This window comes from Schistocerca nitens, chromosome 11, assembly GCF_023898315.1.
Source record: "Schistocerca nitens isolate TAMUIC-IGC-003100 chromosome 11, iqSchNite1.1, whole genome shotgun sequence".
Taxonomy (NCBI): domain Eukaryota; kingdom Metazoa; phylum Arthropoda; class Insecta; order Orthoptera; family Acrididae; genus Schistocerca; species Schistocerca nitens.
In genome coordinates, this window is record NC_064624.1 from 21,395,175 (window position 1) to 21,415,169 (window position 19,995).

The following is a 19,995-nucleotide window of genomic DNA, read 5'->3' on the forward strand; positions in this document are numbered from 1 at the left end:
ATGTGCCCTAATTTCCAGCACATAGAGCACCGCATATGGGGAGGAACATTTGGTTTAACATCACAGTGGTAAATCGTCACGTTGACCTTCTCAGGCAATGAATCATCCTCAAAGGCCAAGATGAAAGCACCAGTAGTGACCCTGTTGTCTTTGGGTCCCCTGTAAATGCGCCAGATGAAAAAAACACCCTACCATTCTACATTGGCACAGAGCTTGTCAGATTGAAAGAGGAGGTCACAATGCAAAATAATCCCCTGGACATGTTGAGGATTTTATGGGGAGTGACAGAAACAGGATTATCGCCCAGACGGTCACAAGTGAGTAATGCCTGGGATTGGGCTGGAGATGCTGTCTGAATCGAGACTGCACTGCTTCTCATCTTGGACACTTCCTCAAACTTATCCTCAAAATATTAAAAAACTGAGGCTTCATGGGTAGAAAGAGTCCCTGTCCATTCTGCTACAGACTGAATACCGAGGCGAATATGGCTATCTTCTTTCTGTAGCCCTATGTTTCTCCCATGCTGTAGCAAGGGAGGGAAAAGATTTAGGATCATATCTGTCAGCTTTGTACTCGATCTTGCCTTCTTGGAGACAGCTGGTGTCTTACAGTCACCAGTAAGGGATGACTTAGTCCGCTTCATTGTGGGTCATCTGCCCTGATGCCACCCATTCCGATCATGGGCTCTCCCCACGGGTGCCACCCAGCGACAGCAAAGGCCACATGGCATGCTGGTCATTGCCAGGAGTCCTGATGCCCCAGGAAGACAGGCATCTACTCCTTGGCATACATGGGGAGTCTACAGCTCAGGCATCAGCAGTGCGATCCCTGTGTTGTCAGGGGACTACCACCAAATGGGTACATGATTGCCCCACCACAATGTACTGGCTACTGTGCTGGATATTGGTTGCAGAGAAATCCAAACTGCCATGAGGGTGAAAGAGTACAGGAGAAAACGGAAGAAGATGACATACCCTGCAAAGTGTGCTCATCCAAATAGTTGAATTGCAGGTGGAGATGCAAAGCCAAGACAATAGGCTCAGGACATCCCATCTAGGGGAACTATGGATAACTCATGCACCATGTAAGGCATCCTTCCCCATATGGCCCGCACTTCTGTAGAATTTGGAAAGTGGCAGGTCAAACCATAAAATGGGACCTGAAGTTATAGGGTCGAAGAGTGAGAGACTCCTTTTAGTCACGTCTTATGACAGGCAGGGATACCTTAAGCCTATTCTAACCCCCAGACCTGCAGGGGGAAGCAAAGTTGACATTTGTCATATTGCAGAGATGCTAAGTTGCAGATAGGAACAACAAAAAGAGTGTGACAAATAAAACTTTTGGCCCATAAGCCTTTCGTCAAAATTAGATCACACACACACACACACACGCACGCACACACACACGCACGCACACACACACACGCACGCACAGACACACACACGCACAGACACACACACACACGCACGCACAGACACACACACACACGCACAGACACACACACGCACAGACACACACACGCACAGACACACACACGCACAGACACACACACGCACAGACACACACACGCACAGACACACACACGCACAGACACACACACGCACAGACACACACACGCACAGACACACACACGCACAGACACACACACGCACAGACACACACACGCACAGACACACACACGCGCGCGCGCGCGTGCGACTGCAGTCTCAGCAACTTTAGCCACACTGTGAGCAGCAGCACCACTGCATGATGAGAGTGGTGACTGGGCAGGGGTAACGAGGAGGCTGGAGTGGGGAGGGATAGTTGGGTAGGGGTGACTTACAGTGCAGTGCTGATGGGGAGCATGCAAGGATGAGGTGGAAAGAGGGTAGGGCAGCTATGTGCTGTCAGGCAATTGGACAGTGGGCAGGGGAGACGTGGGAAGGGGGGCACCAGCAAAGGAGAGAAGTAAAAAGACTGGGTGCAATGGTGGAATGATGAGGGCTGCATGGTGCTGGAATGGAACAGGAGGCTGAATGGGTGAAGACAATGACTATTGAAGGTTTAGGGCAAGAGGGTTACGTGAATGTAGGGGAAGTTCTCCCTGCACAATTCAGAAAAGCTGGTGTTGGTGTGAAGGATCCATATGGCACAGACTTTGAAGCAGTCACTGAAACAAAGGATGTCATGAATAGTAGCATTCTCAGCAACCAGGTGGTCCACTTTTTTCGCTGGCCATTCATGCAGACAGATGGCTTGTCGGGTGTCATGCCCACATAGAATGCAGCACACTGGTTGCAGCTTAGCTTGTAGATCACATGACTAGTTTCACAGATAGCCCTGTCTTGGGATAGGTGATGTTTGTGATGGTGGTGGGAGTATGTATGGGACAGGTCTTGCATCTATTTAGTCTATTACAGGGGAGTGAGCCATGAGGTACGGGGTTGGAAGCAGGGGTTGTGTAGGGATGGGTGAGTAAATTGTGTAGGTTTGGTGGATGGTGGAATACCACTGTGGGGGGTGTGGGAAGGATAGTGGGCAGAACATTTCTCGCTTCAGGGCAAGACGAGGGGTAGTCAAAACCCTGGTGGAGAATGTAATTCAGTTGCTCCAGTCCTGGGTGGTGCTGAGTTACATGGGGAATGATCCTGTATGGCCATACAATGTGAAACTGGAAAGATAAAGCATGATATATTTATTTTGGTACAAGGCTGGGAGGATAATTACGATCAGTGAGGGTCCTCAGTATATTTTACAGACTATAAGATGCTGCAGGCTATAGGGTACACATTCATACTTTAGCACTTTTTAAAAAGTAACATTTTTACAATTTGTAATTTTAGATTGCAAAGCCAGGCTAACAACAATTCTGTGTATAGAACCACACTGACCTAAAGGCCCCTGAATATCAAAATTGAACTTCTCCTTTATAACGACTGTGTTCTTCATATAAGAGATGGTCTTCACTGCCCACCAGAGCATTACCTATGCAGTACTTCTTGAAAGATTTGACCAAAATGTCTTCTCTTACAGTAGCCAACAACTTTTTTCCAGTGACACACTGGTGTGATTGTAGGTCCTTTCAATGCTCTCTCTGGTGTAAGTCCTTGTTGGGTTTCGTCTGTAGCATGTGAACTGAATTTGGTCAGAAAATATGCCAGAGCAGAAGTGAGCTGCAACAGTGCCAGCTGCAGGTGGGTGGGAGTATTACATGCTGCAAAGCAATACACAACCAACTGGTGTTGTGAAGCTAAGTCAGTTGGGCGTGATATAGCAACAGCCAACACTGGAGTGCATTAACAGAAGTGATATTCTGGATATAAGATTAGTTTAGGCCATTTTGCATTCAGTCCTCAATTGGGACATGTAGTCTTACTCATTTTTTCAGTTCTTCCTTACTGGCAAGCCAATCACGAATGGCTCTTTCTGTTGGAGGAGGACCAAAATGCCACTCAGCTGCTCTGTTTCCATATTGGTCTGCATATGCTATGCACCTGCCACCAGTCATGTTTAAAGTATTTGCCTGAAGCCCTCAATGAACATAGTCTGGAACAAATAAACAATCAGCTATTTGTGTACTAAATGATTCTTGTCTCAATATCAGAGCGAACAACACCCACAAGCCTGTGACACCCAGAGTGACCATCCTAGAATGTACTCTGGGGTCTGCCGTTTGACCACTACACATGGTAGCCTGCTGTGAGGCACGAGGGAGCTGGCTGCTCACTGGAGGAAGTTTACGGCCATCATCAGCTGCATCGCTGTCGCAGCCAGAGTGACTGCTGACAGCAACACTGAGTGACCCCATATTCAGCCTTGCTCCTTGACCTGTCAGCAATGACAGATGTCTACTATTTAACTTAAGAGGCAACTGGAAGCCTCTACCAAGCTGTTCCTGATTTACTACAGCTGAGGGCTGGAAAAAAGAAAGTAATCAAACATATCTACTGTCGCCCTGACACCTCATTTCACCCTCCACATGTGACAATCCAAGGCTCATGCAACATTGATGTCAGAACTTTGCCATCACTTCTTAGAGCAATGTTTGAACCTACACCCTATGTTACAGTGAATTAAAGAAAAAGAAAATCCTCATATTTTGGTCATAGAAAAGCCATCTGACAGTCGTAAATTTTATAATGTAGATTTTATTGCGAATAGAGAACCAGTGGATTTTTCTACTCTTAGAGGTAATGGAAGGAATGACTAGTTAGTGACTGTTAGATGTGCACAGTGTAACCTCAAGGGTCATAAGTGCAATGTATGAAATCACTTCTAGGAAAATGTTACACATGTAATCATTTGGGCCATATGGCTAGGCAGTGCTGGGAGACAATATGGCTCATAATTACATGTAAGAATTAAGTTAATGTATTTTGTCTTCTTGTCTTGTGAATGTTAGTTCTCAAAATGAGTGTTGTCAAGGACAAAGCTTGAATAGAACCAGAGACACAAGGTGTACCACAATCAGAAGTAGTATGCATATTGTTCGAGAAGGTAACAGAATTACCAGCAGAAAATAAGGAACTTTGTGGGTTGACAGGATCACGATCATTCAACACAGTGTAAATTTGTCAGACAAAAGTTTAATTGGTCCTTTTCCTGGTAAAACAACTGACAATGAGCATGTCTTCACCTTCAATATATGCCTCAGATGCATGGTTGGTCTAATGAAGTATTATTGACTGTTACAAAACTGATACTAACAAAGGAAGTAAAAACATATTTAGGGTATACAGGAGCTGTGAAGGGGGCCACAATATTCAAAGAATTTAAAGAAGGGTTAATTCTAAGATATATGGATCAAAATAGTGCCAGACACTATAGGGAACAATTCGCAGTAATAACTAAGAGAAATAAAGAAACTGTGGAAGAATTTGCAGATAGGATAACGAAAATCAATGGACATACCTGTGCATTGGGGCAGGATGCTGAAGTTAATGACATTATTTTGCAAGAAGCATAGCAGAGGGTCTTCAAAGCTTTTTTAAGAGGGCTGCATGCAGAAATGTCAGAATGTGTGTGGACAGGGTGTCTGACAGATTTGCGCACAGCAGTGCGGTACTACTGGAATACAGGGCAAATGGACACGGTTTGCAGCTAATATAAAACATCTCAAGTTTGGACAAACAGGCCATGCAAGGACGAAGTGTTGCCAGCCTCAGGGTGATGTGAATAAAGAAAGAAGAAGTAACAGTTTTAAAAGTAGAGGAGCAGGTAGAAATAAGGTATTGAATAGCTGGGACCCCTGGGCCACCTATGGTCTTCCCAGTAAGACTAGATACAAAATTGTATGCAGATGTGGATGCCATAAGATCTTTATGGGATAAGAAGAATAGGAACAAAAATGATTCCATGATATCATTGGACACAGGGGAGAATGTTTCAGTCACCAGTAGTGATCTGGTGAAATGTACGCAATTGGACCCACCACAGTACAGACTGCATGGAGTGGGAATAAAGACATCATCACACCATTGGGACTGTGGACACAGGCATCCACCTGAATACGACTTAATTTAAACAATGATTAGAGATTGTGTCACATTCAATTGAGGGGTACCACATGATTCTGGATTAGATTTCCTTATCAGCATTGTGCCATACTCAACTTCCAGCTACATAGGGTGGAACATGGCAGAAAAATGCTTCAGTTAGGTTAAGTCATGGTAGAGAGGTGGCAAGAAGAGTCTATTGCGAAAGATGAACCAATTAAACCATGAAAACTATACTAAGACTCGATTCGCATGATTATGTATCTAAGGGTACTGGGAAATTTCTTTGGGTCAGTGTTGGGTCCAGCTTGCCGGCAGCAATTTTGTGTGTGATGTAACCATTAGAAGAGAATTAAGTATTAGATCAGGTGGGTTGTTTATTTAACAGACATATCATGCCCATACCTATTTCTACGTACCATTTCAGCACAGAGGGCACATGATTAACACACCAGTTGTTAATCTCCAATATGAATATCTTGCAGGAATAAGAATGGAACATATGGGGTGTCAGCCACAGAGAATTACCAGGCATCACTGAAACTGTATGAGGAGCAAAAGTGAAGCATCTAGAGGGAAGCAAGAGCAAACAGATGACAAAACTACTTTTGGAATTCAATGGTTTATTTTTTCCAAAAGGACCATTATCAGGTACGCATATTACACAACACTGCATACCAATATGAAATGAGTCATCAGTCTACCACAAACCATACACAAGAGCTAGCAACTTTCACCCAATTTTGAAGTTGTAAATCGATCAACAGCTGAAAGATGGAATACTTGAAGAATGTGATGTCGACAGTGGGCAGGAATATTTGTGCCAAAAATATAGGTTTGGTTTGATTACAGACACCTAAATGAGAAAACCATAATGGATGCCTACCGTTCCCCAAACATCACAGAAACTATGGATCATTTAGAGCTATCCTAATATTTTTCAACAATGGATTTGCAGAGTGAGTATCGCCAGAGAGAGCCTGTATCACAGGACTGACACAAAACAGCATTTCTGGAACCATGGGGACACTACCAAATCAGAAGGATGCCATCCTCATTAAAAAATGCACCTGTATAACATTTCAGAGATTGTTGGACACAATTCTCAGAAGTTTGAAACCATGCAAATGCTGTGTATCTTGATGCAATAATTGTCTATGGAAGTGACAGCAGACAGTATATGCAGTGCTTAAGGGAAGTATTCCTAAGGTTAAAAGCAGTGAAGTTAACAGTGAGTACGAAAAAGTGTGACTTTTTCATGGAATAGATAGCATACCTAGGACATATCAAAAGATGGATGTAACACAGACCAAGATTAGAGCTGTACGGGAATTTCCCGTACCACAATCTGTAAAAGAGTTGCAGTCACTCTGGACTTAACTATTACCACCAGTGCATAAAAGAATGTGTGGATACTGCCAAAAGGTTGACAATTGTTAGAAGAAGGGTACTAAATTTGTGTGGTCAGAACAGTGCCAGCATGCTTTTGAGGAGCTAAAAGAAGTTTAAATATTGAGTCCAATTGTAGCATATCCAGATTTTAATACAGAATTTGTTTTATTATGTGATGCGTAAATTCATGCACCAGCCTGTCTCTTATCAGAAGAGGTAGAATGTGTAGAACATCCAGTAGCTTACGCTCAAGGCAACTGAATTCTGAAGAATGAAATTATTCCACAATGGAGAATGGGAAGTTAACCTTATTTATGGACTTTCATACTTCAAATTTTATCTGTACAGTAAAACATTTAGAGTAATAACAGATCATACGGAATTAAAATAGTTGTTGGGGTTAAAGAATCCTTCCCAACAGGTTGACATGATGGGCAGCAAGGCTAAGCGAATTTGATTTTGAACTTATTCATAAAACTGAGAAGAAGCATGGGAATGCAGATAGCTGAAGTAGAGAACCAGCAGTATTACATATTACTCAGAATATCGAAGAACTACAAATTCAAGCAGAAGTCTTAGAGAGGGAAGTAGATATTAAAATGTTTGCAGTCCGTAGAAGATAGTGTTCCAGCTAGGGGTAAATTTGTTGCAAGAAGGGAAGTATTTAAAGGGTCTAAGGAAAGTACAGAAGGAACTATCGCCGAAGTTGAGGTTGGTTTCAGAATCTGAGCACAAAGGCTTGCCCTTTAATTTGGAGTAGCAACAGCATCATTGAGAACTGATGGAAGAAAAGTTTCTATTTCCATTTCTGTAACAGTAGCAGGGAAACAAGAACATCATGAGTGCTACATAATTCATGCATAACTCGTCACAAGGCGAACACTGAAGAAATTTGTAAGAGTAAAAACTCAGCGACTGTCATTAACTGCAAAAGATGAAGGAAGATATGTAGAAATGGACGAAGCAAAGTTACAAAAATGCCACCGAGAGAAAATCATAGTCTGTCTGCATATGGTAATATGAGTGGGGCAGGATTCCTATGCAGTGAAATTGATAATGGGAGAAAGGAGGAAAGAGAATACAATTAAAAAGTGGTCCAGCCATAATTGTACTTTCAGCATGTCGAGGCACATGGGCTTTGTCAAGACGGTAGTAGCAGCTAGTTGTTACAAGAAGTGGAGGGGTACATCAGCAACGAGGGTAGAATGAAAGGTGAATTCTTTCTTATTAAATGGAACAGCGTCCAAAGTAATGGGGCCTACTTTCTGCCTGTCCACCATGATTGCAGGGATAACTCACTTGAGCATTTCCCAGCCACATTTGTACTGGCCAGAAGAGCCCATGGAAGTGCCACCTGCCGCAAACCACCCAGCTTAAATCAAACTCTAGGGCAAGAACTAATGTAATCTGTAAACACACTTCTGAACCGGCAGGAGGGACCAATCTCCCTGGAAACGTTATTGCAACATGTAAATTTATATTGTGAAAATCAGCACCAGAATGAGACAACACTCACCATTGTCATACCAACCACTGCAGCGGCACTTGTTCTGCTGAGCCTGATGTTCTTCTGGTACACACAAGACAAAGAACATGACCGAGTTCGGACCCAGCCATAGTTCAGGTTCCACTGTGTTGGATAACCCAAGCATAAAAGCAGCAGAATGCACAGTGATATAGTATGAAGAATAATCGATTTATTTTCGCTTTTAAGTGAGACGTAGAGTGTCGGAAAAAATTGTGCAAGAAGCACAGTAATGAAATTAGTACCATGGTGTCTGAGTCACGGTGCAGGGCAAGAGGCCCTATGGAAATTTATAAGATTCAGTGAAAGGGTTAAGGTAACTAATTGTTAGAACGATACATAAGTGGCGAAATAAGGCCGGAAATACTTGTCGCCAGTAACTCTGGTTTAATGGGTAGTATAGTTTGGTCAATCTGAGAGACAGAGTCTTGACAAAAAGGTCAATGTAGCGTATTGACCATGATTGGTCAAAATATATGCTACAGCAGAACAGCCAGCTGCACATAAGTGACGGTGTTATGCATTGAAAAGCAAAACATGGCCAACTTGCTTTGCAAAGCAGAGCCAGCAGGGGCATAGTATAGCAACAGCCAATGCTGCAACATGCTAGTGGAAAGACGGAAGTTTTTCATCACTTGCCACCAGATTAGTATTTACAATACATGCCTTAAACACTAAACAACATAATCTGAAGTGTAGAAGTACTAAGCAGTTCGTATGATACTTGTCCCACTATCACAGCCAACACCACACACCTGTGACACCCACAATGACATCCTGGAATGCAGCATGGAGTCCACCATTCAAACACAAGACAGGGCAGGCTGCCCTTAGTCACAAACAAGCTGCCTGCTCACTCTTGACATTGCCTTCTGTGAAGATGTGTCAGAGGTAGACATACAGCAGGTCTCCAACAATAAAGGCCACTCTGCCAAAGCCATCTGCACACAGTTTACCTTGACACAACACGTCCAGCGGATGCTGCAGGCTTATATGCCAGCTACCGTGCAGTACAAAGGCAGTCTGTTGTGACCTTACAACCAAATAACAGTCCTCTCTTCAGAAGCCACATGTGGTCGACCCTGTCCTGGACTTTGGGATGCAGTTTCAGTCTCTATGAACTGTCGTTAAATCCAAGAAACAACAGCACAATTCGCACTAAGCCATCAAGCCACATCAATTTTTGACTGTCCTGCTTCCTTTCTTTCTATGGCCCTCCAATGCCAAGTCTAGTAGGTATTTTCTCTGTGTCAAACTGCACTGTCTGTAGCTGTGTACACGGTGATTGTGAATGTAAGGTTACCCAACAAACACTACCTCGTTTCATACGTCCCCTGACATCATTGGCAAAGTTGTCAGTTGACCGGAATGCCATCTTCCATGCAGAACATGATCACACGGACATCTGGTTACAGTTTGTAGGATTGTATTGTGAATGAAACACAAGATGGGGAAGTAGTAGTTTGTTGCTTTAATTCTGGATATAAGATTAGTTTAGGCCATTTCGCATTCAGTCCTCAATTGGCACATGTAGTCTTACTCATTTTTTCAGTACTTCCTTACTGGCAAGCCAATCACGAATGGCTCTTTCTGTTGGAGGAAGACCAAAATGCCACTCAGCTGCTCTGTTTCCATATTGGTCTGCATATGCTATTATCTTCAATTTATAGCCCACATCATATGAAACCCCTATTTTTTCATTAATAAACTACTAAAGAAAATTCTCTTCTGTTATCAATAATACAAATCACTTTCAATTCAAGTTCACTGGCACTGTAGACTGCTGTGATACATCATAGGCTTGACAGTGTTCTAGGTTTGTGATGGCGGGGCAGGAGGGGGACTGTGTTAACAAGCTTGTAAGCTCTACAGCTCATGTTCATTGCATCGGTGCACTGCTGCTGCCAGTTGAATCATGTTGCCAGATAGTTATAGGTTTCCCACAGCATTGAATATATGGCCTTCTTTAAGCCTGGCAGGAATTTGAAATCAAACACTGGACATTTTAAAATTAATTTTGAGTATAAGACACACCTGAATGATGTAAGAATTTTTTTAAGAAAAAAGTGTGTCATAGTCCATAAAACATTGTATGGTTTTATTCTGTATAAAATATAAAGTCAAATTGGTGATGTTTCCTTGTGAGTGACACACTTTAGGTCTCAGTGACCTGCCCTTCTTTCCTAACCTTCCTGTATCTGTTACTAACTCTTTCCAGATGAAGGAAATAATAATTCCAAAAGCTAGGGAAGTTCCTTGTACTTTTGTGTGCATGTATTGTCAGTACTAGCTATTTCAACTCCTGAAGGTAAGTGAAGACCAGCCATTTTGTCTGACAAATTTGTAGTTTTGAGCCAATCCAAAATGTGAAAACGAGAGTAAAATATAATTTTCTGAACCTTATCTGTGTTTTTGCATCAAGGTTTATCTGTAGTATCTATTTTCCTGTCTGAAGAGCAAAAATGTAAATAATTTTCCCACATCTATTTTTTGAAAGTTAGAAGTAGAGGTTACAATGATATAAAGAATCTTTGTCTTCACATTACATACCTGATGCAATGATCAGTATGACACTTCCTGTGTGCTGATTTGAACTGCGTAGACCATGTTACAAAATACATTTTGTTTGGCTACAGTGTTAGAGGCATTTTAAGTTTAAATTCATCATGGTTGCTGCCAGATATGGAACTAAAAATACTGATTAAGTTGTGATATCCAAAGAAGAATTTAACATCAAGGATTCTTACTACACAGAAGGTAGGTCAGGAAGAATGTTTAAATTTTTTGTTAGGTAACTTTAACCTAAACAATTTAAAAAAGATGTGCTGTAAAGCAAAGAATTTATGGTGGAATTATTTTGTGGATGAAACAATAAAAGTTTCATTTACTGAATAATTTACATAGTAATACATCTGTATATGAAGGCTGGAGCATTGTTACACATTATTATTACTAGCTTTCTGTTAAAGATAATGGATAATAAATTTGAGAGAGAGAGAGAGAGAGAGAGAGAGAGAGAGAGAGAGAGAGAGAGAGAGAGAGAGAGAGAGAGATTTTTTGCAAAACTGTAAGCAAATCAATTACAATTGGTTCAGTGTAGATAAAAAGACAAGCAAATATCACAAGACTCCAGAAGAAAGGGAAGAGAACAATTTCGCAAATGTCGAGATTTAAAATAAAGGTAAAGAGGAAAAAGAGTTGTGAAGAGTATGTACAAGTAATGTAAATGCACAACCACTCATGTCACTGGAGTGTAACCATCAGAACCCTATTTACGTTCATACTAATCCCCATAAACTTTAGGAAAAGCAGTGAAAAGATTGAAATAACTACATCCAGAGAGCCCAACATGGAAATATGCAGTAACAAACAAATTAATTGTTCCAGTGGAACAACTTCCATAATGTTTAAGCACACATTACCAACACGAACTGGATAACAAGGTCTCAGAAAAAAAGAAGTAAACAGTTGAATTTTTTTACAACAGAGATGACAATATGTCAAGCACCAGACAGATTATTTAAAGATCAGAATACAAAGATGCACAGAGTTTTGCAAAAAACACTACATGGTATTTTCAGCTCAGGGAGCTTATAAGCAATTTTAGGCAGATACAGAAATGGGACAAATAAAAAATACTTTCATTTATTACACATTTTGTTTGTTTTGAATACACCTCAATGCATGTATGTAGGTATCATGCCAACTCTTATTATCTGGTGAATGCACTGAAAAGAGCATTTTTTTATGAGGTAAGGAGTTACTGGAACATGTAGTCTACCGATAATTCATGTATACTACGAACTCATGTATAAAGTGTAAAAACTGTAACTCCTAAACTTCACTCCACATTAAAGAATGAAGTCTACTGACAAACAAGTAAAATGGAAAAAAATGGATTGATGTTGACAGGCAACAAAAATATGCAGAAGTTAATGGTAGCATCACTGACATAGTGTCAGAAATTTATAAGGAAATTTTATATTTAATATTTCACTTCTTCATAGAAAACTCACAATCTGCTGAATTGGGGATATGTGCAAAATGGAGTTCTCAAATCTGGAGATCTACAGACTGACTTTGTAGATAGTGTGTCTATGATTAACGAAGACCAAAGTCAAAGTGCTCATTCATAACATGAATAAGTACAGGCTTTGCAGGTTGTGCCTGGATGCTGCAGGAACATTTTATCATGCCATCATCACTAATGAGATCTAACACATGAAACAGTTTCTGTTGCTGTGTTTTCATATAAATAATACCTGATGTAAATAAGAAGATCTCACATATAAAAAAAAAATTGACAATTCGTTGAGATGGCTGTACTACTTCTATATTTGAAAAAAAAAAAGAAAGAAAGAAAAAAAGAAAAGGTACACATTATCCAGTTTGTGTTCAAAAGTATTTAAAGTGGAAATGGACTATTATTCTTTGCTGCGTGACATGGTAAAGTCGTCATGGATGCTATTTGTGGTACAATGAGGAGAGGAGTGTGGAACCAGATGAAACACAGAAAATGGTATGCTGGGTGAGCTACAGATTTTTATAAATGGCACAAACTCAGATTCAAGTAAAAACCATATTTTATGGTACTGGAAGATGGTTTCTGGACAACTGAGTGAGCGTAACTCTCATTCAGGTCAAACGTTTTTGCTCATATTAAAAACTATTATTATTTTTTACCTTAAGCTATCATAATATTGTTGTCACAACAACCCTGAAGCTTGAAAAAACCAAACATCTTCTCGTAACTCAGGATGCAACCCATCAAAGATGTGCTTGGTATTCAGAGGTGGAAAATGATTCTTGCGGGGATCAAATGCTGCAAACGAAGACATAATAGCAACAGATGCTGTCATGAATGTGCATATTGATCTGATAAATCCTGGACTGTTTGTCATTGTAGAAATTTTAAATGAGAGAGGTATAAAACAATTTCGACGGCATCTCTGAAAATGCAGAACCTATAGTAATGTTTTTAAAACCCATTCCAAAGGCTACAATTTTTTCACAAAATACAAAAATGACAGCACTTTTTGTTAGAACTGAACAAATTTGAACATTAATAAATTAACCAATGATCATTTAAAAAGCATCAGATATTCCTTATGTCTTTAGAATTGGGACCTATGACTGTGTTGCAAGATGAATATATTTATTTTTTAAGAAGAAAATGTAATATAATGAAAACCCGAAAGACTCGTGTATTTAAATCGTATGATTTATGTATAGTTTTAATTTTTTGAGTATCAAAAATTGCATTATGAATAATGCTATTTGTGTGAGCTGTGTATAGAATCTATGGTGTCCCAAATGCAATTAGTTTTTTACTTTTATCTTCAAGATTTAAAGTTTTAGATTCAATTATTGCATGCCTAATTTAACATATTCCTTACGTATTTGGATTTTAAAGGAAGGGTGCAATTCAAATAATTTCTGATTTAAACATAATTTTAAGAAATTATTTCAGAAGCTATCTTTAATTCCACACGGCCAATTGTGTGAACCCATTATCAATCATTTAGAAAAGGAACTGTTACTATAACAATGAATGAAACTCACTTTTCAAACATGTGATTGCCCAAGAGAAAACTTGGAATCGCTCTTTCCTCAGCTGAATTGTACTTTCGATTCAACTAACATTTAATGAGTAACTATACTCTTGTATTCCATTAAGAAATAATTGTATCTCTATCCACTGCAACTACCAGGCCTACTGATCATACAACAAAATCAAATTATTTCCAACATCAATTGGTGGATATTTAGTAGTTCAGTCATTTCTACAATGAAGTAAACAAATTTAGTTGATAACCTACAAAATATTTCAATGCACCCTATGGGTTGTTCATTAAAATTATTTTAACCGATACATCACAACAAGAGTAATTAGCTTTTATGTTGGTTAACTGTCACAACACAGCTGACCCAAACACTACTCCTCAAATATTATGAGAATCAATAGTGGACAGATTACATTAACATCTCAACAGAGCCACATAATTTTACAACAAATTAAGAATGTTCTCACATTTACTCAGCCATAACCTTACTTGTAGATCAGAATTGTTTTGAGAAAATATTAAATTCTTTATAAACTTGACAACTAAAGACAATATGTTTCATCATTCAAGATTTAGCACACATCCATTGAGTTAACCGTGTTGCAAAAGATATGTACAATACCAATCCGTGTTTGCAACATCTGTATTCAAACACTGGGCTTAACAGACCACGTTTTGTTTTGAACATTATACATACTGGTTAGACAGTGATGAAAGGAAACACAGTTTACCAATAAAATGAAAAAAGGTAAGGCATATGTACCCAGTTCCAGCAATTATTTGGTTGGTATATCGTTCATGGCATATTTACCTAACTGTAATATATAACAGATACAAATAAGAGACTTAAATAATCAACAAAATGTTCTCCTTCACTATTTACAGCAGTCCCCCAATGCTGGGATGACTTTTTCATTCTGTAACTGTACAAGTCACATAGAAGTGAAGAAAACTTATTGGCATCACATTAAAGCCTTATCCTTCCTTTACTCAGGGAAACTACAAGTGTTGTCATTTTAAATGAATTACACTTACAAGAACTGAATCTTAGCTTAGCAACAATAAACTGGGTCATAGTGATAAATGATACCTTGGGAGGAAAACTGAATACAGAATGGGGAAACAATACATTTGATGTCCCACAGGACTGACCTACATAAATGTTGTGCTAAAGCCATTGGAGATGCTTTCAAAATCTGCAATGCTTGCCGATAATTAGTACACTGATAATGGCCAAAAACATTCATACTAGAAACAGCCAGGAGAATAATGGAACATGCTTGCAACTGGTTTACAGGCAACAGCACAAAAATTCAACCTTTATACTTACAAAAACATACGTCATGCAATTCCAAACAAATTCAAATGACTTACTGATACAAGTAGATATCAATGACAGACACTGGATGAGGTTCCAAGAGTTAAGTTCTTAGGCATTCAGATCGATAATAAATTAAGGAGGCACCAGCATGAGAATGAGATAACCAAAAAGCTCATCTCTCTCTGCCCTGCAATTAATGAATGTTCCTCCAGAGTGTCTACATGCAGAAATGCTTCCCAGCACGCTTTCTCTCAGTCCTAGCCTATAGGATAATCTTATAGGACATGGCAGCAATGAACAAATTAGTATTTATCCTATACAAGCTTGTAGTAGGAATGTGATGTGAACATTTTGCATCTACATGTCACTATGGAACTCCCTATTGCCTTTACAAATAACATTAATATTTTATTTATTTCTATTTGGCTTTCCCAGAAGATAATTCAAAAAACAAGTGAAAACTCCAAAAGATGCCATTGAAATTGCCTGTAGGTGAGTAATGCTGAGGGGATCAACTTGACAATTTTACCAAATTGTGGATCCCATTTCAATTGAAACCCAAGCAGACACTAAGGAATTGGATGCAGTATGTTTCATTTAGTGTGACCAGTAGTGTCTACTACTTCTAGTAGCAGGCCATTTCTGATTGCTTTTCCATCTTATAAAATGAGTCTTCAAGGGATGACTTGAACTGGTAGCTTCAACATTAATAAGGCTAAAGTGCTGTGCAATATGGGGCAGGAAGTTTGTTGGTAGTGATAAGGAATTATTACTAAACATAAGTAATGTGATGAACAGTTTGATGAGATTATCACTGAACTGAATCTGAAGAGGAGCAAATTCTGTAACAAATTGAAGAAAGTTGATAATATTAGAAAACACATAGATGGTCAAAAAACCGAAGAGATGGGAAATTATCAGAAATATAATTTTTCATACGGATGGTATACCACTGCATTGGAACCAGCATTGACCAGCTAAAGGGTCTGCAGACCTGACCATGAAATTTGCTTCATCTCACATTATGGTATCTTTTTTATTGGTGGGTGTTTGTGAGAGGCTCCACCTATGTGTACCAATAACACTGGATGAACTATGATACTACTTGGGAACAGCATTGAGTTTCCTAAACTGACATGCTTGAAAATGCATGGATCAAGTCTATTGTCTGGATGCTTAAATGTGTAGAAAAGGATTTTGATATTTGTGATCAGTAAATGACGAATCTGGTCCTAAACATAGCTGTGAAAAGTACCTTAATGTTGTATGTGCACACACACACAAAATGTGAGCAACGTGAAAATCATATGGTTCCTTTGGAAATAAAGGCTTTGCAGGCATGTATAGAAATAAAAATCTGACCCCAATTCTGTACCTTTGTAATAAATAAAGTTATAGTCTTGTGAAATCTGATGATTTTAAACATCCTTGAGGAATTGCTTATACAGGTATAACTTCTTTCAGTGAAATATGATGGTCTTAATTTGTCTTGATGGGTTGCACCTATTATTGAATGTTTCACAATGTTTTTCAGAAAATTAAATTTGCTTTCAACACTGTAATCTCTGCCCTGGCTAGAGATATGGTGTGAATGTTATTCATTTATTCATTCTTTAATTTACACATTGCATTCCATAAATGAAGACGTGGATGCATGTGGGGTGAGCCACACTGCATATCTTAAGGCAGAAGCTCCCACAGGGATTTATCTCTGTGAAGTGTAGTGACAACCAGCTGTTTGTGACTAGTGCTAATCTACTTGCACGGTTAATTAAGGGAACTAGTAATAGATTATTTTGTATGTATGTAAATGTACATTTACTACTATGAAACATATTGTTGCTCCTACTACACTGGTCAGCTACTTATTTTACCTAGAATTTCCACATACATCTATACTCCGCTATCCACTTAATGGCACATCGCAAAGGGTACCCCATAACCCTGCTGGTGATTTCCGTTCCCATTCCACTTACAAATATGAGTGAAAAAGACTGTATATGTGCCTCTCAATCAGCCCTGACTTCTCAAATTTCACCTTCATAGTCCTTATGTGCTGTGTAAGTTTGAAACAACAAAATCGTTCACCAGTCAGCTTCAAATGGCAGTTCTCTAAATTTGCTCAATAGTGTCTCTAGAAAGAACATCACCTTCCCTCTGGGAATTCTCATTTGAGTTTCTGAAGGATCTCCGTTACACTTGTGTGTTGTTTGAACCTACCAGTAACAGATGTAGCAGCTTGGCACTGAACTGCTTCTCCAACAAAGTATTAATTTGCTATCTTGCTAACTTGCTCTAGCTTCTCATGCAATTATCTAATAAAATTCCCAATTCCACAATTACTACAGAATCTTGCTGACCATGTGCCAGTATCAAAATGGTCAGCCCTGTTTTTCTGCATCATTATTAAGCTCTTGCATTTTATGCTCCCGAGACCACAAAGGTTGCATGTCCACTCTAGCTGACAGAGCTAAGATATTTACTGCACATCTGCATGTACTACTCAGCATCAGTGTTATGTTCACACATCATATTCGTAGATCTCTCAGGTGTCTACCACCGTTTACTCTAAGTTATGTATTTTCAAAGTAACAAGTGGGGTACATCAGTGATTTCAGTGCCAACCACATGACATGGTATTCCAGACCACACAATCAGCAACACACTGTTCTTCACACTTGCTATGGGAACAGCACTCCATGCAGCGGACACTATCCCTGAACCTCTGGCCCTGGTGCCATGGAGACATCTTGTTGGACCTGTGATCTCTTGGGCTGCATATGAAGGCCAGTATGGCCTTTTGTATTTTCATGGTAAGTGGTCACCAACTACAATCCAGCCACTTTGACAACTACAGCTATGCCCTAGGACACCCTACAGATCACTGTTTTAGCCAAACTCCTCATATGCACATCCCTGACTACTATGTGCAGCATTCTCATTTCTGTAAAACCCTTCTTGTGGAACAACACTACTACTGTTTCACTTACTGTCCTGTGTACTTGTGATGCCAATGCATCCCTTTAATTTGTTTAAAATGGCATAACATGAGTCCCTGTGACATTTAAGTCTTGGCCTGTTAGCTGTGAATCAGCTACACTCCTTTATATAGTCTCTGAGCTGTTCCTAGCATGATAGTTTGGATCCTAGACCTGTATGCTTGTATAATCACCACACATTCCAGTGTCTGAAGAAGCTAACATTTCAGTGCCTGAAAAATCCTTTATAACTTCAGAAAGTCTGTTTATGAACAATCAGATCAAGAGTGAGCCAGTACCTAACCTTCGCAAATGTGTGTTGAATGTTCCCCAATATTTGTCTAATTTCATTCTTGTGACATGTTTATCAATGTGAGCTTCTCCTTCCCTTAGCAAGGTCATAAAGCATATTTAAAAAAAATAATCTTTCTTCTTCAGATCTGCCAGGACTCTAATGGTGAGGCCATACATGGCTTCAGCTATGTACAATCATTCACTAAAAGCTATAAGAGTTTTTCTATTAATGAAAATTTTATAAGTAATACAACAGGTACCACAGAAGCTGCCACAATATGTACAGATTGTGGCCAACGTATCGGGGCTGATCTAGAACCCACAAATTTCATCTCTGTTTTTCAAATCCCAAAAAAATTTTAGGGCAAACTCAAGAATAACTATGATTCACACAAAAGATAAGAACAGCCAGTGTTCTTTTGAATTCTATTTATCAGAAGTTGTTGAAAATAGGAATATTTCTCAAATCACCTACACTATTAGAACTTACACTTCATCTAAATGTGAATTTCGCGACCATCACAGACAACCATTATACAATGTAGTTGATAACAACAAGGGCTACTGAGAACAGGATTATACCAGCCACTAATCCCCTTCCACTTCTATTTAAAACAGTCAGAATGTAAGAGGTGATATGAAAGTCAAGTGCAGGAGTACAAGAATACTCTACAATTACGAACAGCAACAAATTCCAGAGAACTGACAATCTGTGACAATTCCACTGCAATGCATCTTTTACTCTACACACTTAACAAAAGACTTACTACTTGAATACATGCAATACATCAGAGATGTAAATACTTACAGTATTCTCAGTTATATTTAATTCAGGATCCTCCTTGATAAAATCAGTGGACAAAGATATTTCCAATGGATCTTCAACCAACTGAAAGAAGAACACAATCTGTGAATTATAACTGCTTGCTATCTTCTGTGTGTATATGACAGCTCTCAATATTCTTTTCTCATTAGTATCATCCAACTTTGCAGAGATTCTTATCAATTGGGAAGAGAGAGTGTCAGAATGCATCCAAATCAGTTCTATTGCCCCTGATTTTGCTATCAGCCATTGTGTAGTACTTATTTGGCATACTTTCACTTTCTATTTCTGTCACATAATCCACTCCGATTTCAGAGGCACTATGGCCTACTCTATTGGATGGTTGTACTCCCATATACAAATCTCATATACGTGTGTGGCAACATTTCAAAATTAAACTCAGATAATATAAAGATGCAAATAATCTTCCAACAGTAAACCCATAAACAAGAGGAATTTTTGGTCATTAATCAAATGAATGTGGCATTCCACACATTATCATCAAAATTACCCAAATTTAATGTTATTTACACAGCTTCTTGCCATATCACCATGTATTTTCAGTGCCTGCTCTTTAGGGAACAATGCAAATTTATGTCATGTGTACTGGAGGAAAATCATAAG

At 39.2% G+C, this 19,995-nt stretch overlaps 1 protein-coding gene across 6 annotated transcripts in view; it reads right to left on the reverse strand.

Moving 5' to 3' along the window:
- The window catches only part of LOC126213094 (zinc finger protein 729-like), a 109,217-nt gene that overhangs the window by 55,271 nt on the left and 33,951 nt on the right, over nt 1-19,995 (reverse strand). For 5 of the 6 annotated variants that reach the window (XM_049940693.1, XM_049940696.1, XM_049940694.1 and 2 more), the window contains one exon: nt 19,357-19,437. The exons of the other annotated variant lie outside the window; for it this stretch is intronic. In XM_049940693.1, the coding sequence (XP_049796650.1) occupies nt 19,357-19,437 (81 nt within the window). The remainder of the gene's footprint in view (nt 1-19,356; nt 19,438-19,995) is intronic. 6 annotated transcript variants of the gene reach the window in all.